This window comes from Oxyura jamaicensis, chromosome 4, assembly GCF_011077185.1.
Source record: "Oxyura jamaicensis isolate SHBP4307 breed ruddy duck chromosome 4, BPBGC_Ojam_1.0, whole genome shotgun sequence".
Taxonomy (NCBI): Eukaryota; Metazoa; Chordata; class Aves; order Anseriformes; family Anatidae; genus Oxyura; species Oxyura jamaicensis.
The window spans coordinates 2,810,966-2,824,401 of NC_048896.1; the positions used below are offsets into that span (position 1 = coordinate 2,810,966).

General features: G+C 32.7%; 1 protein-coding gene across 1 annotated transcript in view; it reads right to left on the bottom strand.

The window, feature by feature from the left end:
• Positions 1 to 13,436, bottom strand: part of CHM (CHM Rab escort protein) — a 61,087-nt gene that overhangs the window by 9,344 nt on the left and 38,307 nt on the right. The window contains exons 9-13 of the mRNA XM_035324830.1: positions 12,483 to 12,560; positions 7,512 to 7,616; positions 6,574 to 6,637; positions 5,513 to 5,609; positions 2,310 to 2,408 (exon numbers count right to left, since the gene is read on the bottom strand). Coding sequence (XP_035180721.1) covers positions 2,310 to 2,408; positions 5,513 to 5,609; positions 6,574 to 6,637; positions 7,512 to 7,616; positions 12,483 to 12,560 — 443 coding nt within the window. The remainder of the gene's footprint in view (positions 1 to 2,309; positions 2,409 to 5,512; positions 5,610 to 6,573; positions 6,638 to 7,511; positions 7,617 to 12,482; positions 12,561 to 13,436) is intronic.

Genomic DNA, 13,436 nt, shown 5'->3' on the forward strand with positions numbered 1-13,436 from the left:
AAAAAAAAAAAAAAAAAAAAAAAAAACCACCACTAATATTGCCCCGCTCTCCCTTACTAACTGCAGATAAAGAATTAGCTAAAAACAGAAGCACACTATTTAAGTAATATGTAAAATCCCCATACTTTGGAAACACTGCTGAATGAAAACGGTTAATTTACCTACAGTTCTTGAGGTGTGTTGTAACGCAGTACAAGTCATTACAAACACAAAATGACCATTAGCTATATTGTGCTTGTTTATCGTTTATATTCTTGTAGTTACTTTGCACATTGATATAATCCCTCTGTACACAGGCAAAAAAAGCTCTTGGAAGATGAAGGTCACTTTTTAACAATGCAGAATGCAATGGAGGAATACACAACATAGATTCTGAGCTTAATAGATACTATTTGTTTGGCATATTTGCTGTCCCCTTTTTGGTATTTTAGCTTCTCTAAAATAAATGAAGCCTGTAAAAGACCTTGTGAGATTTACTTCTTTCCAAGGAAGAAACTACTAGGTAACGACATTCAAAACAGTATTTTAAAACAGTTGAATTAAAAAAAAAAAAAAAAAAAGATATATCTATGCTGTTTCTTCAGTATCTTTTAATAACTGTGAAATACTTTAAAAAAATAGGTGCTAAATATCTTGAACAATTTGAAATATAAATTAAATTCATCAGCCTGTGAAAGTCTGAGCCTTAATACAGGGCAAAATGCTCTTTAATATATTTAAAAGTTCACATTGCTCATAAAAGTTACTTCTTCCTCATTTAGGCAGGAAAATGAATGGAGTCCTCTTCTCCAGGTGACTTTGCCTCTTTGACCTGCCATGGCCCAGTGCTCACTTTATCTGGTGATTCATTTTCAATAACTCCAACAGTATTTGTTCTGACATTTTAATTAAAATACGACCACTACCTCATCCTGATGATAAAAAGGCCTATGTGTCAGTGAAAACTAGCTTTTCAGTGCCTCAGTGCACCTGAGGACCCCTGTGATCACGGAGTTTCTACAGAAGAATTTCAGTCAGGTTCTAAACAATACATCATTTCAGAACTGGATCACTTTAAACATTAAGATTAATGCCATCTCCCCTCCCCCAATGACTAGAAGACGCTAAACTGCAAGCTAATCTTTTCTTCACCAACGGAGTCTTCAAAACACTTGGCATTGTGTTGAAAATTTAAGATATACTTTAAAGGTTAATGTTTGGAAATTAGCAGGCTTTAAATTAACAAATACAACCATGAAAAGTGTTTGCAGCATTCCAATCTAATGATGTTTTCATTTGCAGAATGTTTTATATTTTCTATTTGTAAACAACGTATTCGTTTTGTAAAGACAAACTGATTTAAAAAAATACATCTTTGGGACATCAAAATAAAGCTTCCCTTTCCTGTAAGCAGAGAAGTTAAGAAAATGCATTTTATTTAATCTTTTATTTTCTATTTAAAGCAGTTTGCTGTTTAATAAAACAATATTTTCTTTTTCATTAAAGGGTAGAAGAAAGATTTTAAAAAATGGGAAAAAACATAGGAAAACAAAATTGAGAGAAGCAGAAACCATCCTTTTATGAAACATTTTCTTGTCTACAAAGCCCTAAGAGTAAAAACAAATACTATGTACATAAAAGACTGCTTTTGTTTTTTTTAACATGAGAAAATTCTACCTGAATACACAAAGTTAGGAGTGAAACTTAGGAGCAACTACTATAAGCAAATAAATTGTGTTTTAAAATATATCCAAATCTAGCTCAAAGAAACTAGCTCAGGGACAATTGCTTTGTCAACAACAACTCTGGGACTGTGAAATTCTCCATCTTAAGGTCAAAGTTCATAAAAGTAGCTGGCAAAGTTTCTTAAATGTAGGATCAAATAATTAATTACTGGAAAAAACTGGAAATCTGTCTTCCCAGTAACACCACAGTGAACAAGGTCTTTACACTTCCACTGCTTAAAGCAGTGCACAAATACTTCATTTCTCTGCTGAAAAACATGCCGAGGAGCAAATATGTTTCCATGTGTTAAAAAAGTACTAAAATTTAAAAAGGTTCTAGACACTTAAATCTACAGTCCTTGTACGCTGAAGTTAACTTACAGCTGAAGAACACTTGCAGCATCAGATCATGAAATACAAGAAACCTGACATCTGCCCAATTGTGATCCCCCTCTGACACAGATTCCTTCACTCTGAAATGCTGTCATCTAAGTAGCAGCTTACCACATATGTTCATCCAGATGATGGATTCAGACATTCAGTAGGAGATAAAATTTAGATAAAATGGCAAGCTCTATTTTCTATATAAAATATATTTATTTTTACCTTTTCCTGTTTCATTATTTAAATGGAATAACTTCTGTACAACAGGCTCTAAATCTTCCCTAGCAGTTTTAGTTGATGGACACGTTAAATGGACTAAATCTGTAAAAGAGAACACAAATTAACTACAATCACCAGTATGCAGATATACAGATATCACTTAAAATTTTTAAAAAGGCACAGTAGGCTTTTAGAAGTCACTGCTCTTCATATAAATCACTTCCTTTAAACCAGATTAGGGCTGTATTATGGAAATACAGATATACACCACACAATTTTTTTTTAGGAACCTTATCGGTGAGCCTCTGCACAAACCTAAGAAGGAATGAAACCTGCAGGATGAAACATTTTAAAACAGGTACTACATTTCAGCTTTTGTCCACATACTTAAAATACTAACTCCCGTTCCAAAGAAATGTTGCCAAATTACTTCAAAACAAACAAAAAGCCAACAAAATACAAATCCCTTATGCTCTCATCCCCCATTCAACGCATGAATTATATTAATTCCAACGGAATCTATTCATTCTTCTTCTGAGTTCTTGAGTACACAAGGGATCTGTGTCCCAGTAACTGTCTTTCACACATGAATCTCACAATTATCTCTCTCCTCCATATAAACTGGTAAGATATAATTTAACATCAGCAGCACAGACAAAGAGAATATTGTTCTATGAATAGGTGACTACTGATACCAGAAAAAGCAGGAGCAGGAGTCTGGATGAACAAACATCAATTAAGGATCTCTGGAAACCCCAAGAATATTCTTGAGTGCATTCCATAATCCTTGACAGTCCAATAGTTCAACAACATAGTAAACCCACAAATACCAGTTCTTTCGTCAACACCTTCCAACAACAACTGGGACTGAGCAGGAATTTGGAATTTTGATTCTCTGCCTGCTTAGGCTACTCAAGCTTATTTCTGGATGCACTTTCTTCACTGAAGGAAAAAGTCGGAGCAAGACTTCCATTTATTTTATTGTACTAAACAGTAAATAGGAGATAAAGTGAATAAACACGTATTTTAAGTTACATTTCATTGGCCTCTTATGAGATAGAGCTCTGCTACATTATCCTACCTGAATTCATTCAGATATTCAAAAGACACATTTAAAGTTTATAAACCCACCTAAATGTACTCATTTACTACTGAACAATAACCTGGAAACTCATCAGTAGTGAAGTATCTGTCAGAGCATCATGATATTGAGCCTATTTTTGTACAAGTGCACGGATTCATTTGTTTTCATCACAATGTATTTTTGATCAATTTCATAGCTAAGTATAGCTATGATGTTACTTCAAATGAATATGACATTTTCCTTTTCATTCCGAAACCCAGCTGCATTTGTTTCATTATTTCATTCACAAGTACACCAGAAATGTCTTGAATGACTTTTTTGGCCCCATTTATGCTACAAAGTTTGAGAAGGACTCCAAGAGGATCAGAATTTTAACCCTTCATGCTCTTCATTTGGGTTGTATGCTAACACACAAAATCACCTTCAAACATTGGTACTCATTTTTGAATTTAACCAACACCAAACTTTCTATCTAAAAGGCGCATGTGCTAGAAAAGAAGAGCAAATGAAAACAGGTGGTGATAATGAAAGTCTCCCTGTGCTGTTAACTAAATGTTTACAACTCCAAACACTGTAATACAACCTATTCTTTCCTCAAAAAAAAAAAAAAAAAAAAAAAAAAGAACTGCTATAAATCACTAAAGTTCACATGATTTACTTCCTATAAAATCTTTTTTATTACCTTTAAGGTTATGGCTATGAGTTACAGTCATCAGTATATATTTTGATTATATTTGATTTACTCAGGTATAACTGCATTAGTTACAGTGGTTGCCAACATTTGTCTTCAAGTAATTCTAGCAAGAAGAACGATGAGTTTAGTTCATGATTTCATCATTACAGTCTCAATTTTTAGGGCAAGTGAAGGAGTTTGGTTCCACTCAACTGGCAATACAGATTATGTGCCTGTCATCTATGCAGTGTGATCAAAGCGCAGATATATTTGTATACTTATCCTAAATAATTGTTTGAAAGAGATATTAGTCAGGTTAAAACCTATTTACAGATAATGATGTAAAAGTTTTAAAAATATATTTATATCAATTTATGAAATAGTGCCCTTTACTAAATAACAACTATTTCATTTAAATACATGAAGAGAAATTTCATTAAAGAATGTACTAATTTTATAGGAAACTGAAGGAAAACGGAGAAATTTAAGTAACACAAAAACTTAATTTTTCAGCATCACAAAAATTATCATGATACTAATAATTACATTTGTTTAGCATGAATCCTTTAGTTTCACATCCTGGTATATGCATTGTATAAACGCTTAAAAAAAGAAAATCTGCTATTTAAAGGAGTAAATTTTAACATTATGCTTTACAGCAGTGGATTTCTTAATTGCAGATTTATCACTTTATCACAAGTAAGAAATATAACTTTGAATGACTTTATCATTTAGTTCACTCTTCTTTCATATACAAATACCTGAGTTCAGGCTTGGGTACCAGTAAAATAAATTGGTCATTATTAGAATTCATTATTTTGTTGTTGTTGTTGTTAAAAACTGTTAGTCAGATCATCTCTAATTCTACTTATATTCCAGAGCGTGCCCCAGTCTTGTAATCTGAGTAATGGGAAGTAGAAAAAAAAAAGTTTGGAAAAATATAAGTACCCCATAAGACTATTTTGTTGCTTATCTCCTCTATTTGAAGTTCACACAATATACCAACAAAAGTCATAAAGCTCTGTACTTAGAAAACTCCTAATGGAAATACTGGGAACGTCCCTTCAAAAAAGGTCATTTCTGAGATAGAATTAAAAAATCCAATGCGGAATTAGACAATAATAAAGTTCTTAAATGCATTTGTGTATCTTTTCCTCAAACAAATCATGATGCACTCCTTAGAGTACAAGACAGAGAGGGTAAGCTTAGACATAATCTTACCTCTGCCAAACCTTTCAGAAGCTAAAAAGCCCCCAGATGTAGTGTACTTCAGGTACTTCAGCTAAGGTCCATTTTCAAACAAACTCTAAAGACATGCCATCAGTAAGATTCATGTGCTTTCAATTATTATTATTTTTAATTGAAAGATTTATTATTGTTTAAGTGAAAATAAATATACTAGTCTAGTCGGAAGTAATACAGTTAAGAGAACATATATCCCATACTTACAAGTGTCCTTCATGCATGTCATAGTTGAGGAACACAACTCAATGACGCAGACTGCTGGTTGTCCTAGATCCGCTGGAGGCACTGTCAAAATGGAAACCTGCCAAGCAGAAAGAGAAGAGAAAATTCTGAATATCACACTGATTGTAAATGTAATGTCATCTATGCTGTATTAACTTACACTGAAATATTACAAATTGCTACTCTAATATCCTATAAACTACTGATTTAAAAATGGCTATGCACTGTGTTGCAAGTTAAACACAGTATTAAGAATACCATAGGTAATTATTAGACCAATAGCCGTGTAGCACAGTTTGGAATATAAAAGATTTATGATAACCAGACGTATGTATACAAACATACACATTGATTTGTGGAAAGTTATTGAAAGATAAACTTATTAAGTTCAAAAATCTTTATACTTTTACAAAAATAAAAAGATGATCTAAGCCTAAACAGAAAACCCTGATGGCAAGAGCATTGGTATGTGAGAATGAGAGCACTTCAATGCAAGACTACTAGTAACGAGATTTAGGAAGGACAAGCTTCTCTGTGGTCTGTATTCTTATTCTGTAGATAGTATTTAACCTGTAAGAATTAATGGAAGCACACAGGCAGTGTACTGAAAAACAAAACAAAACAAAACAAAACAAAACAAAACAAAAAAAAACAGACTGCAGACCTTAATTCTAAAGGGTATTAAAGACTGACAAAGCAGAAACTCTTGAAGAAGGATCTGAGTATGTATGAAAGGGATCTAAAGCTATAAAAGTGAATGTTATAAAACAAAAACGTTTGAACAAAGCTTGGACAGGAAACAGTGTTAATTACCATAGCGTCAAACAACAGAGAAATCTAAGTCATTAAACTACAATAGAGTAAGATTACGAGCAGTTTTAGAGAAACTAATGAATTAAACAATTATCAGTAGAGATAGCTGACCAAAACGCTTGATTCAAGCAGAAACAAACCCATAAACTAATTCATAACACTTAAACAACAGCTTAAATATCAATACATACAATTCATAAAGAAGTAAGTGATACAAAATTTGTATATACCTGCTGCTCTGAATCTGTCTTTAGTACAGATTGATCTGTAATGAGCACTGCTCTGGAGATCTGCCTACAATTAAAAAATAAATAAAATGGTGGTTTTGAAACATAAAAAACTGCAATTTGGATTCAGAGTTTTGGCAATTCCAAATTATGCATAATACCGTGGGAATGTTATTTAAGCATACAATCTTTAGTAGTATGATTACTGGTGAGACATTTTGTCTGTTGATAAAGTAGGACCACATCTGGAACATTAATATACTATTTTAATTGACAAAAATAGATTATGAATGAATGAGTCAGTGCCATTATATAAAGCAGCATGAATATCCTTCCGATTTAAAAATTTGTTTTATTTTGTGAAGATTAGTAGCAGTATGTTAGAAGACTTTTTATGTTCATAACAGCACAGGACACTTTAGATTATTGGGAAATATACTACATTGGGGTTCATGAATTCAAACCTCAACTCCTCCATTGCCTATAATTATTTCTGCATTGTACCTACTACTATAGTTTTGTTATTTTTACATCTGCAATATTTTGAGGACAAAGGCACTATATGTCCAATGCTTTTGACAACAACAACAAAAAACAGAAAAAACAAGGACTTTTTATTTTTCTCTACACCTGAACAAATTTAAAGGAAGAAGAGCAAAAGCACCTGCACCCTCTAAGCACTTTTTAACAAATGTGAAACCCCTAATGCACTTAGACCTACTGGATTTTTTAAAAGGAAAAGGAAAATACAATTTAGACAAGCCTTTAAGGAAACATAAACACAGAAAATACATCATACTCTCAAGTATATGCTAGGAAGAGGAAAAACTATGCACAGATCTAAGCTATGCTGCAAACATTAAGCAGGAAACAATCTCTTTAATTTGCACTGTACTCTTTTGTTTTAAGAGACATAGTATGTTTACTGTTTTACTACATACCTGTAACATACATTTCTGCATACGCTCTCTGAAAGGTAACTGTCTTCCACAATAAAATAGTTGGCACTTATTCTTTGTCCAAAATGATCAATAATTGCTTTGCATCTGTTAAAAAATTTAAACCAAACTAATGAACTCAAATGTAAAGTAATAAAAGTATACACGTTTTTCAATTTTGAGTTACACAGAACATCATTTATGTGTGTCAGATGATCTGTACACATTTATCATGCAAACCTCTAAATACACATCTGAAATTGATAAAGAAATCATATATTTATACATTCTACGCTATACATATGACATTTTTTACATACAATTTAATTAACCAGTGATATTAGAACATTAATAAAGTAGATGCTTTTTGGGGAAAACAAAACGTAAGCTAGTAACAGAGCTATTTGCTTGTATGTGAACATAGCATCAAGTTTCACAGTTCACAAAGCGTGGAAGAGTCATACTCTTCATGATTTTGTAGGTGTTACTCTAACATGGTGTTATTTCTGCCCCCCACCCCAGCAACCTTTATCAAAGGCAAGTTTATTTTCCTAATAATTGACAAATAAAATGGTAAATTAATTTAAGAGATGTAAGAAAAAATCTGTGAGAAATATTTGCATCAGACTTTCCAGGAGAACTTTTCTACGTTTCTAAGATCGTATTATTTGTGGTTAAATATAACATCTATCTCTAAGTTACAAACAAAAAGGGCAACTGCTTAAGAGCAGCATAAATGTTCTTAATAGATACTGTTTGATTGTATTCCTCCTGTTCTAGTGCAAACGTATTCATTCATTTACCTCAGGCAATACTTGAAAAGTCAAAAATAACTACCCACCAAAAAAAGCCTCTCTCAATGTATGCAGGTCCAAATGATACGAGAATAATTATGTCATGACATTAGTATATACATTTTCAAGAGACAAGTGTGTATAAAACAGATTAACATTAATAAATGGTACAGAAATGCCAACCTAGGTAACAAATTATTCAGAGAGTTTAAAATGAGAACAGGATACAAGTTCCAGATTTTAATGGGGAATTGCATACAGGTACTAACTAAAACCAGCCTCTACTGCTGATTCCTCTATGTGTAAGTGTATTCTTGTTATATTCATTACTCAAGGCTACACTGTGATTTGTAATCTATTTAATTGTAGCTGTTTTCCTCAAACTGAGGGTTGCAAACATTTTGAGAACCCCCTGCAGGTTTAAATAGCACCTATTTTAATGACCATGTTTTACTATCTGAAGTGTAAGTAAAATATGTTCACTACAATTTCTTTCTTTATAACTTGTATCCATCTTCTAAGGGTCTTTAAGGCTTAACACTGATTTCTAAAACAAGATTTTCAGATTTTTCTGTAACTTCAGTAAATTTACTGTAAAAATAGAGTAAATTAGCTTTACCTAATGTTTCCTTGACATGTGAGTTACTGTGTTGTTTTTTTAATTAAATACTTCTGAACCAGCATCTCAATCTTTTTTTTTTTTACAGATGTGAATACAATTGAGCAACATGTAAAACATCAGAAAGATGCCTAATGGAGATTCCTTAAAAGATTGAAATGTTTTATTGCAGCACAATTCCTGTATAAGTAATTATCTGACATGCAAGTTATACTTTACAAATAAACAACACTTTTGTAGCTTCAAGTTACTCAATAGCTTCCGTGCTCAGAATGGTCTATGCAACTACAGAAGATGAGAATGAAACCTACGTAAGTAATAGCAGCCAGTCGTCACTAGCTTTAGTGGCGTTAGGATTTCACCGTTGCTTCTTCTAGTCAAAAATGAGAACTGAAGAAGGGTGCAGGCTATGCTTATGCAAAAATGTAAGAAGTTAATAACGAGTGAGGAGAGCTGTACAAAACTTCTAATGCCTATTTCATAGGAATCTGGATGCTACATATATACTGACATCCAAACGCAGCAGATAACTTGCAAAGCAATAATTAAAATTCTAATGGTACAAGTACTGTTTAACTTGAAACACGCCGTACTTTTTGTACACTTCAAATTGCATTCTGTTCAACATGTGTTTGTGTTTCTCTTGCAACTTTAAGAAGTTTTTTCTTAACGCTAACCTGATTTCTTTCTCAAGCACTCATTTGAATACTGCAAATAAACAAGGAAGTCAAGCAGCTACAGTTCATATCTAATTATAACCTTTCTTATTGTTTATGAAACAATTTCCCCTGCCACCCGCCTAAAGATTATCGAAGGGGAAAGGTTGATTAAATGTCATGTTATATCACTCAAAGCCAGCAAAAGCAACTACACACTTTTTATTTTCCTGCTAAATGTTGTTTTGTCTCCTTTGTTCAGGAATAGCTTTCAGGTCATATACTTGATAAGATTTTAAAAAGAAAAAGAGATAATGCTTTTAATATCAGTCTCCACTTCACTTCAAAGGATGATGCTGAAAAAATTTCTTTCAAGTACTGCTTCCAAATATGGAAGACACTTATGCACTGACATTATCAGGTCTCTGTCATCTGATATGTGTTGGGACAATGAATCATACAGAACCCTCCATTGACCTTCTTTCAATGTGTCTAGATAAAAGGATGAAAATTAGAATCCATCTCCTTGCAGTGCCACGAGTTATAAATGTACTTTATAGGGCTCATTATCCAAACTAATGGACTAAGGGCGACATCCTTGAAATGGACTTACCAGCACTGACAAAGCCAGTATGCAATATTTCAAGACAGATATGTAAATGACTATGTGTTTGCTATATCTTTTTATTACAGACATATAAATTTCCATTTATCATACTTTTTCCATTTTTGAGACAGAATTATTTAATTGGAAATGTATTTAAAAAGTGATCAATATAAAATGTCTACCATTAGTATTAATGCAACCCATGTAATTTAAAATAATCTAAAATTTATCAGATAAAGTCAAATAAACGATGTACAATAAAAATTAGATAATAACAAAAAATAAAACAATAACTATGAATACATTCAATTTGCTTTTTCCTCAATCTGATCAACATGATGTATTTTTTATTTTCTAACAAAGCATCAGAGTTCTATCAAGAGTACAGAATGTTCTGCTTATGTATTAGAACACCAGAGCTAATCTGATATGTTACCTAAAAAAATACGAATTTTCAAGTGACTTAATGAAACTTTAAAACGAGTACATCTAAAAGTTTGCATACGTTCATGTTGTCTTCCCTGAATCTTACTTTCAAGACCTTTAAAAATGGCTATAACAAATAATTGGGTGGTTCACGACAAAAAATCTACTGCTCTCTCTATATACAATTATGTGTAGTACAAAAATAAAAAAGCAGTTCAACTAGTTATTGAATTGGTTCTTACTTTTCTTGAGCTGGACATAATGTTAGCCAAGTCTGGAAAAGAGCTTAAATGACCTATGGTAATACTTATGGTTAAACCAAAACTCTAAATGAACAAGAAGAAGTTTAAGAAGAAAATCAAGGCTGTAGTCATATTTTTTCCCTACTTGTATTAAAGCACATATATTCAAGATACTAAAAAACTAACTGCATTAAGATATTGATGAAATTTGGAAGCCTATGGAAGATCTTTATAAACTAGTGATGAACACTGAGTAATTTGACTATGTCTATTGTTCTGAGTTTAACCTGTATGCAGTCAAGACAAGCTATCTCAAACTACAGGGACAGCTGTGGTAACAAGATACAAATTTGCCTATTAACAATTACTATTAATGGCCTGTTGACTCAAAAGCTCAGTAACTCATGAATACCCTCATTAACAACCTGATCGATGATTTCTAGGAGGCAAAAGACTGCAACCTGTCGTCAAAGAGGAAACAGTAAGGAAAGAGATAACATGAAGAAAGATACAGAAGGGAAAGAAATAGTGATGATCTTAGCAAGAGAGCTGGTTAGCTTACTATGGAACACTGTAAGAAAGAGACTTTTCACAAGTAAACAGCAGTTTGGTGAGAGAAAATAGAAAATAAAGAGAAAATACCCCTTGTGAATACCTGGATAAGAAAATACACTTGATTCAAAGAAACTTGGATTTGAGTGACATTTTTACTGTGGTGAAGAGGATGTTTCAGACTTTTTTGAATGATTAGGAAAAAAAAAAGTTATATGATCCTGTTGCTGAAAATACTTTGTATTAGCTACTAGTACCATGCTCTCAAAGAATCAAATAGGCAGTGAAACTGGAAAGCAAACATACTACACTGATCATTTAATTATTAATACTCCTAATAAAATGTTCCTACATGTCTTATAGCTTATTTTCCAATATTTGCTGAAGAAATTACAGCTGGAGGGAAAAAAAAAAAAAAGACTCCTAACAGCTAAAGTCTGCAGATAGAGTAAGTAGTAACTGATAAGATGCATACAGCAGAAACCATGACAAAATACAGAGGTATGAAAAAAATGCCACTATGGAAAAAACTGTGGGTTGCCTTTTCCAACTTTACACCTGCCTACAGGCCTGATATTGTAAAAGAATTTATCCTAAGATAAGAGGGCAGCATAGTTTATGACAACAATCTACCTAAAAACTCATTAAAGTCTTTTCTCTTGGAGTGACATGCATTATCAGCAAAGATTAATCTGATGAGTCTTTAGGTGAGCTCCATTTTTAAAAATGCAATAACAGAGGGCTTTGTTGTCATCTGATGAAAATCAATTAGAGTAGGTAAGGCCACAAGGAAAACTAACATCACTCATCACCAGCCCCCCGGCAGCTGAAATGATTTGTCTTCCAAGCTTGGGTGATCAGGAGCTGTAGTAATATCACAGGGAAATTAATTTAGTTTCTATATTCTAGACCCACTTTCCTTGTTCTGGAGGACCTATACACAAATTACTTTTAATCAAGGTTGATGTGTTATTAATACTGAGGAGGATCTTTGAAGAATCATTTTTTTTAAATTGACTTAACACATTTTTCATCTGTATTTTGTATATAAACAGAAGGTTACTTATATTACCCTTACCGTCCAGATTCTTTGTCCACTACAAGGCACTGCACAGAATGGCGAAGACAATAGATACCACCAAATACTGCACACATCCTAGAAACATAAAAAATAAAGGTTACACCTATCATGACTAATTGTAAGCAATGAGAGCACTTATGTTAAACAAGGTAAAGTATTGTGCATTCTGTAGTACAACATTTTTAATTACAAGCCTTAATCTCTGAATCAGACAATCAAAAAAACATCAAAATAAAGCATGTCTGTCATTTAGTTTTGTGAAAGATTTGTTAACTTTTTTTAATTAGCATTTATCATAGTCCTCTTAATTGTTACATTAGCTTGAACACTCCTGTTACCATCCTCAGTCATTCAAGATGGAAAAACACCTATTTACTCAAGACAGAATATCTACTGAGCATGCTACACTGCAGGTGGTATAGAATGAGAATGTAAGACCACACAACAACCAAATCAAACTTCTACTAGAATTTCAAGTGTGATTCAGAACTTCTCTACTTCTACGAACTGTAGCATGGGAACTTTACTGGCTATGAGCAGCTTAAATTTTAAGGGCACTAAGAAGTACCCCAACAGAATAGGGTACCTCTTGTGGTCTTAGGGTGACCCCTTGCAAGTAGCAATGCCTCTAAGTTCCGCCTATGTTAAGATACAGTTGCTTAAGATACTCTGTGTATGGAATAACGATAAAAAATATTCTGAAGAGAAAAAGAAACCTAAGAAAATTCATAAGGTAAAATATACTAAGTTGTTTTCCGCTTACGAAGAAATCTCAGTACTCAAAATAAAATAAATTATCAAAACATTAAACCAGAATTACAATTTATCTGTTTTAATCCTAAAAGGAGACACAGTTTAAATAAACTAAACTATGGCAGCTAAATATGAGGAAGTTACTTTTGGATGTGTTTGTAACAATTTTTAGAGAAAACAGCTTTTGTTAAAAGATTC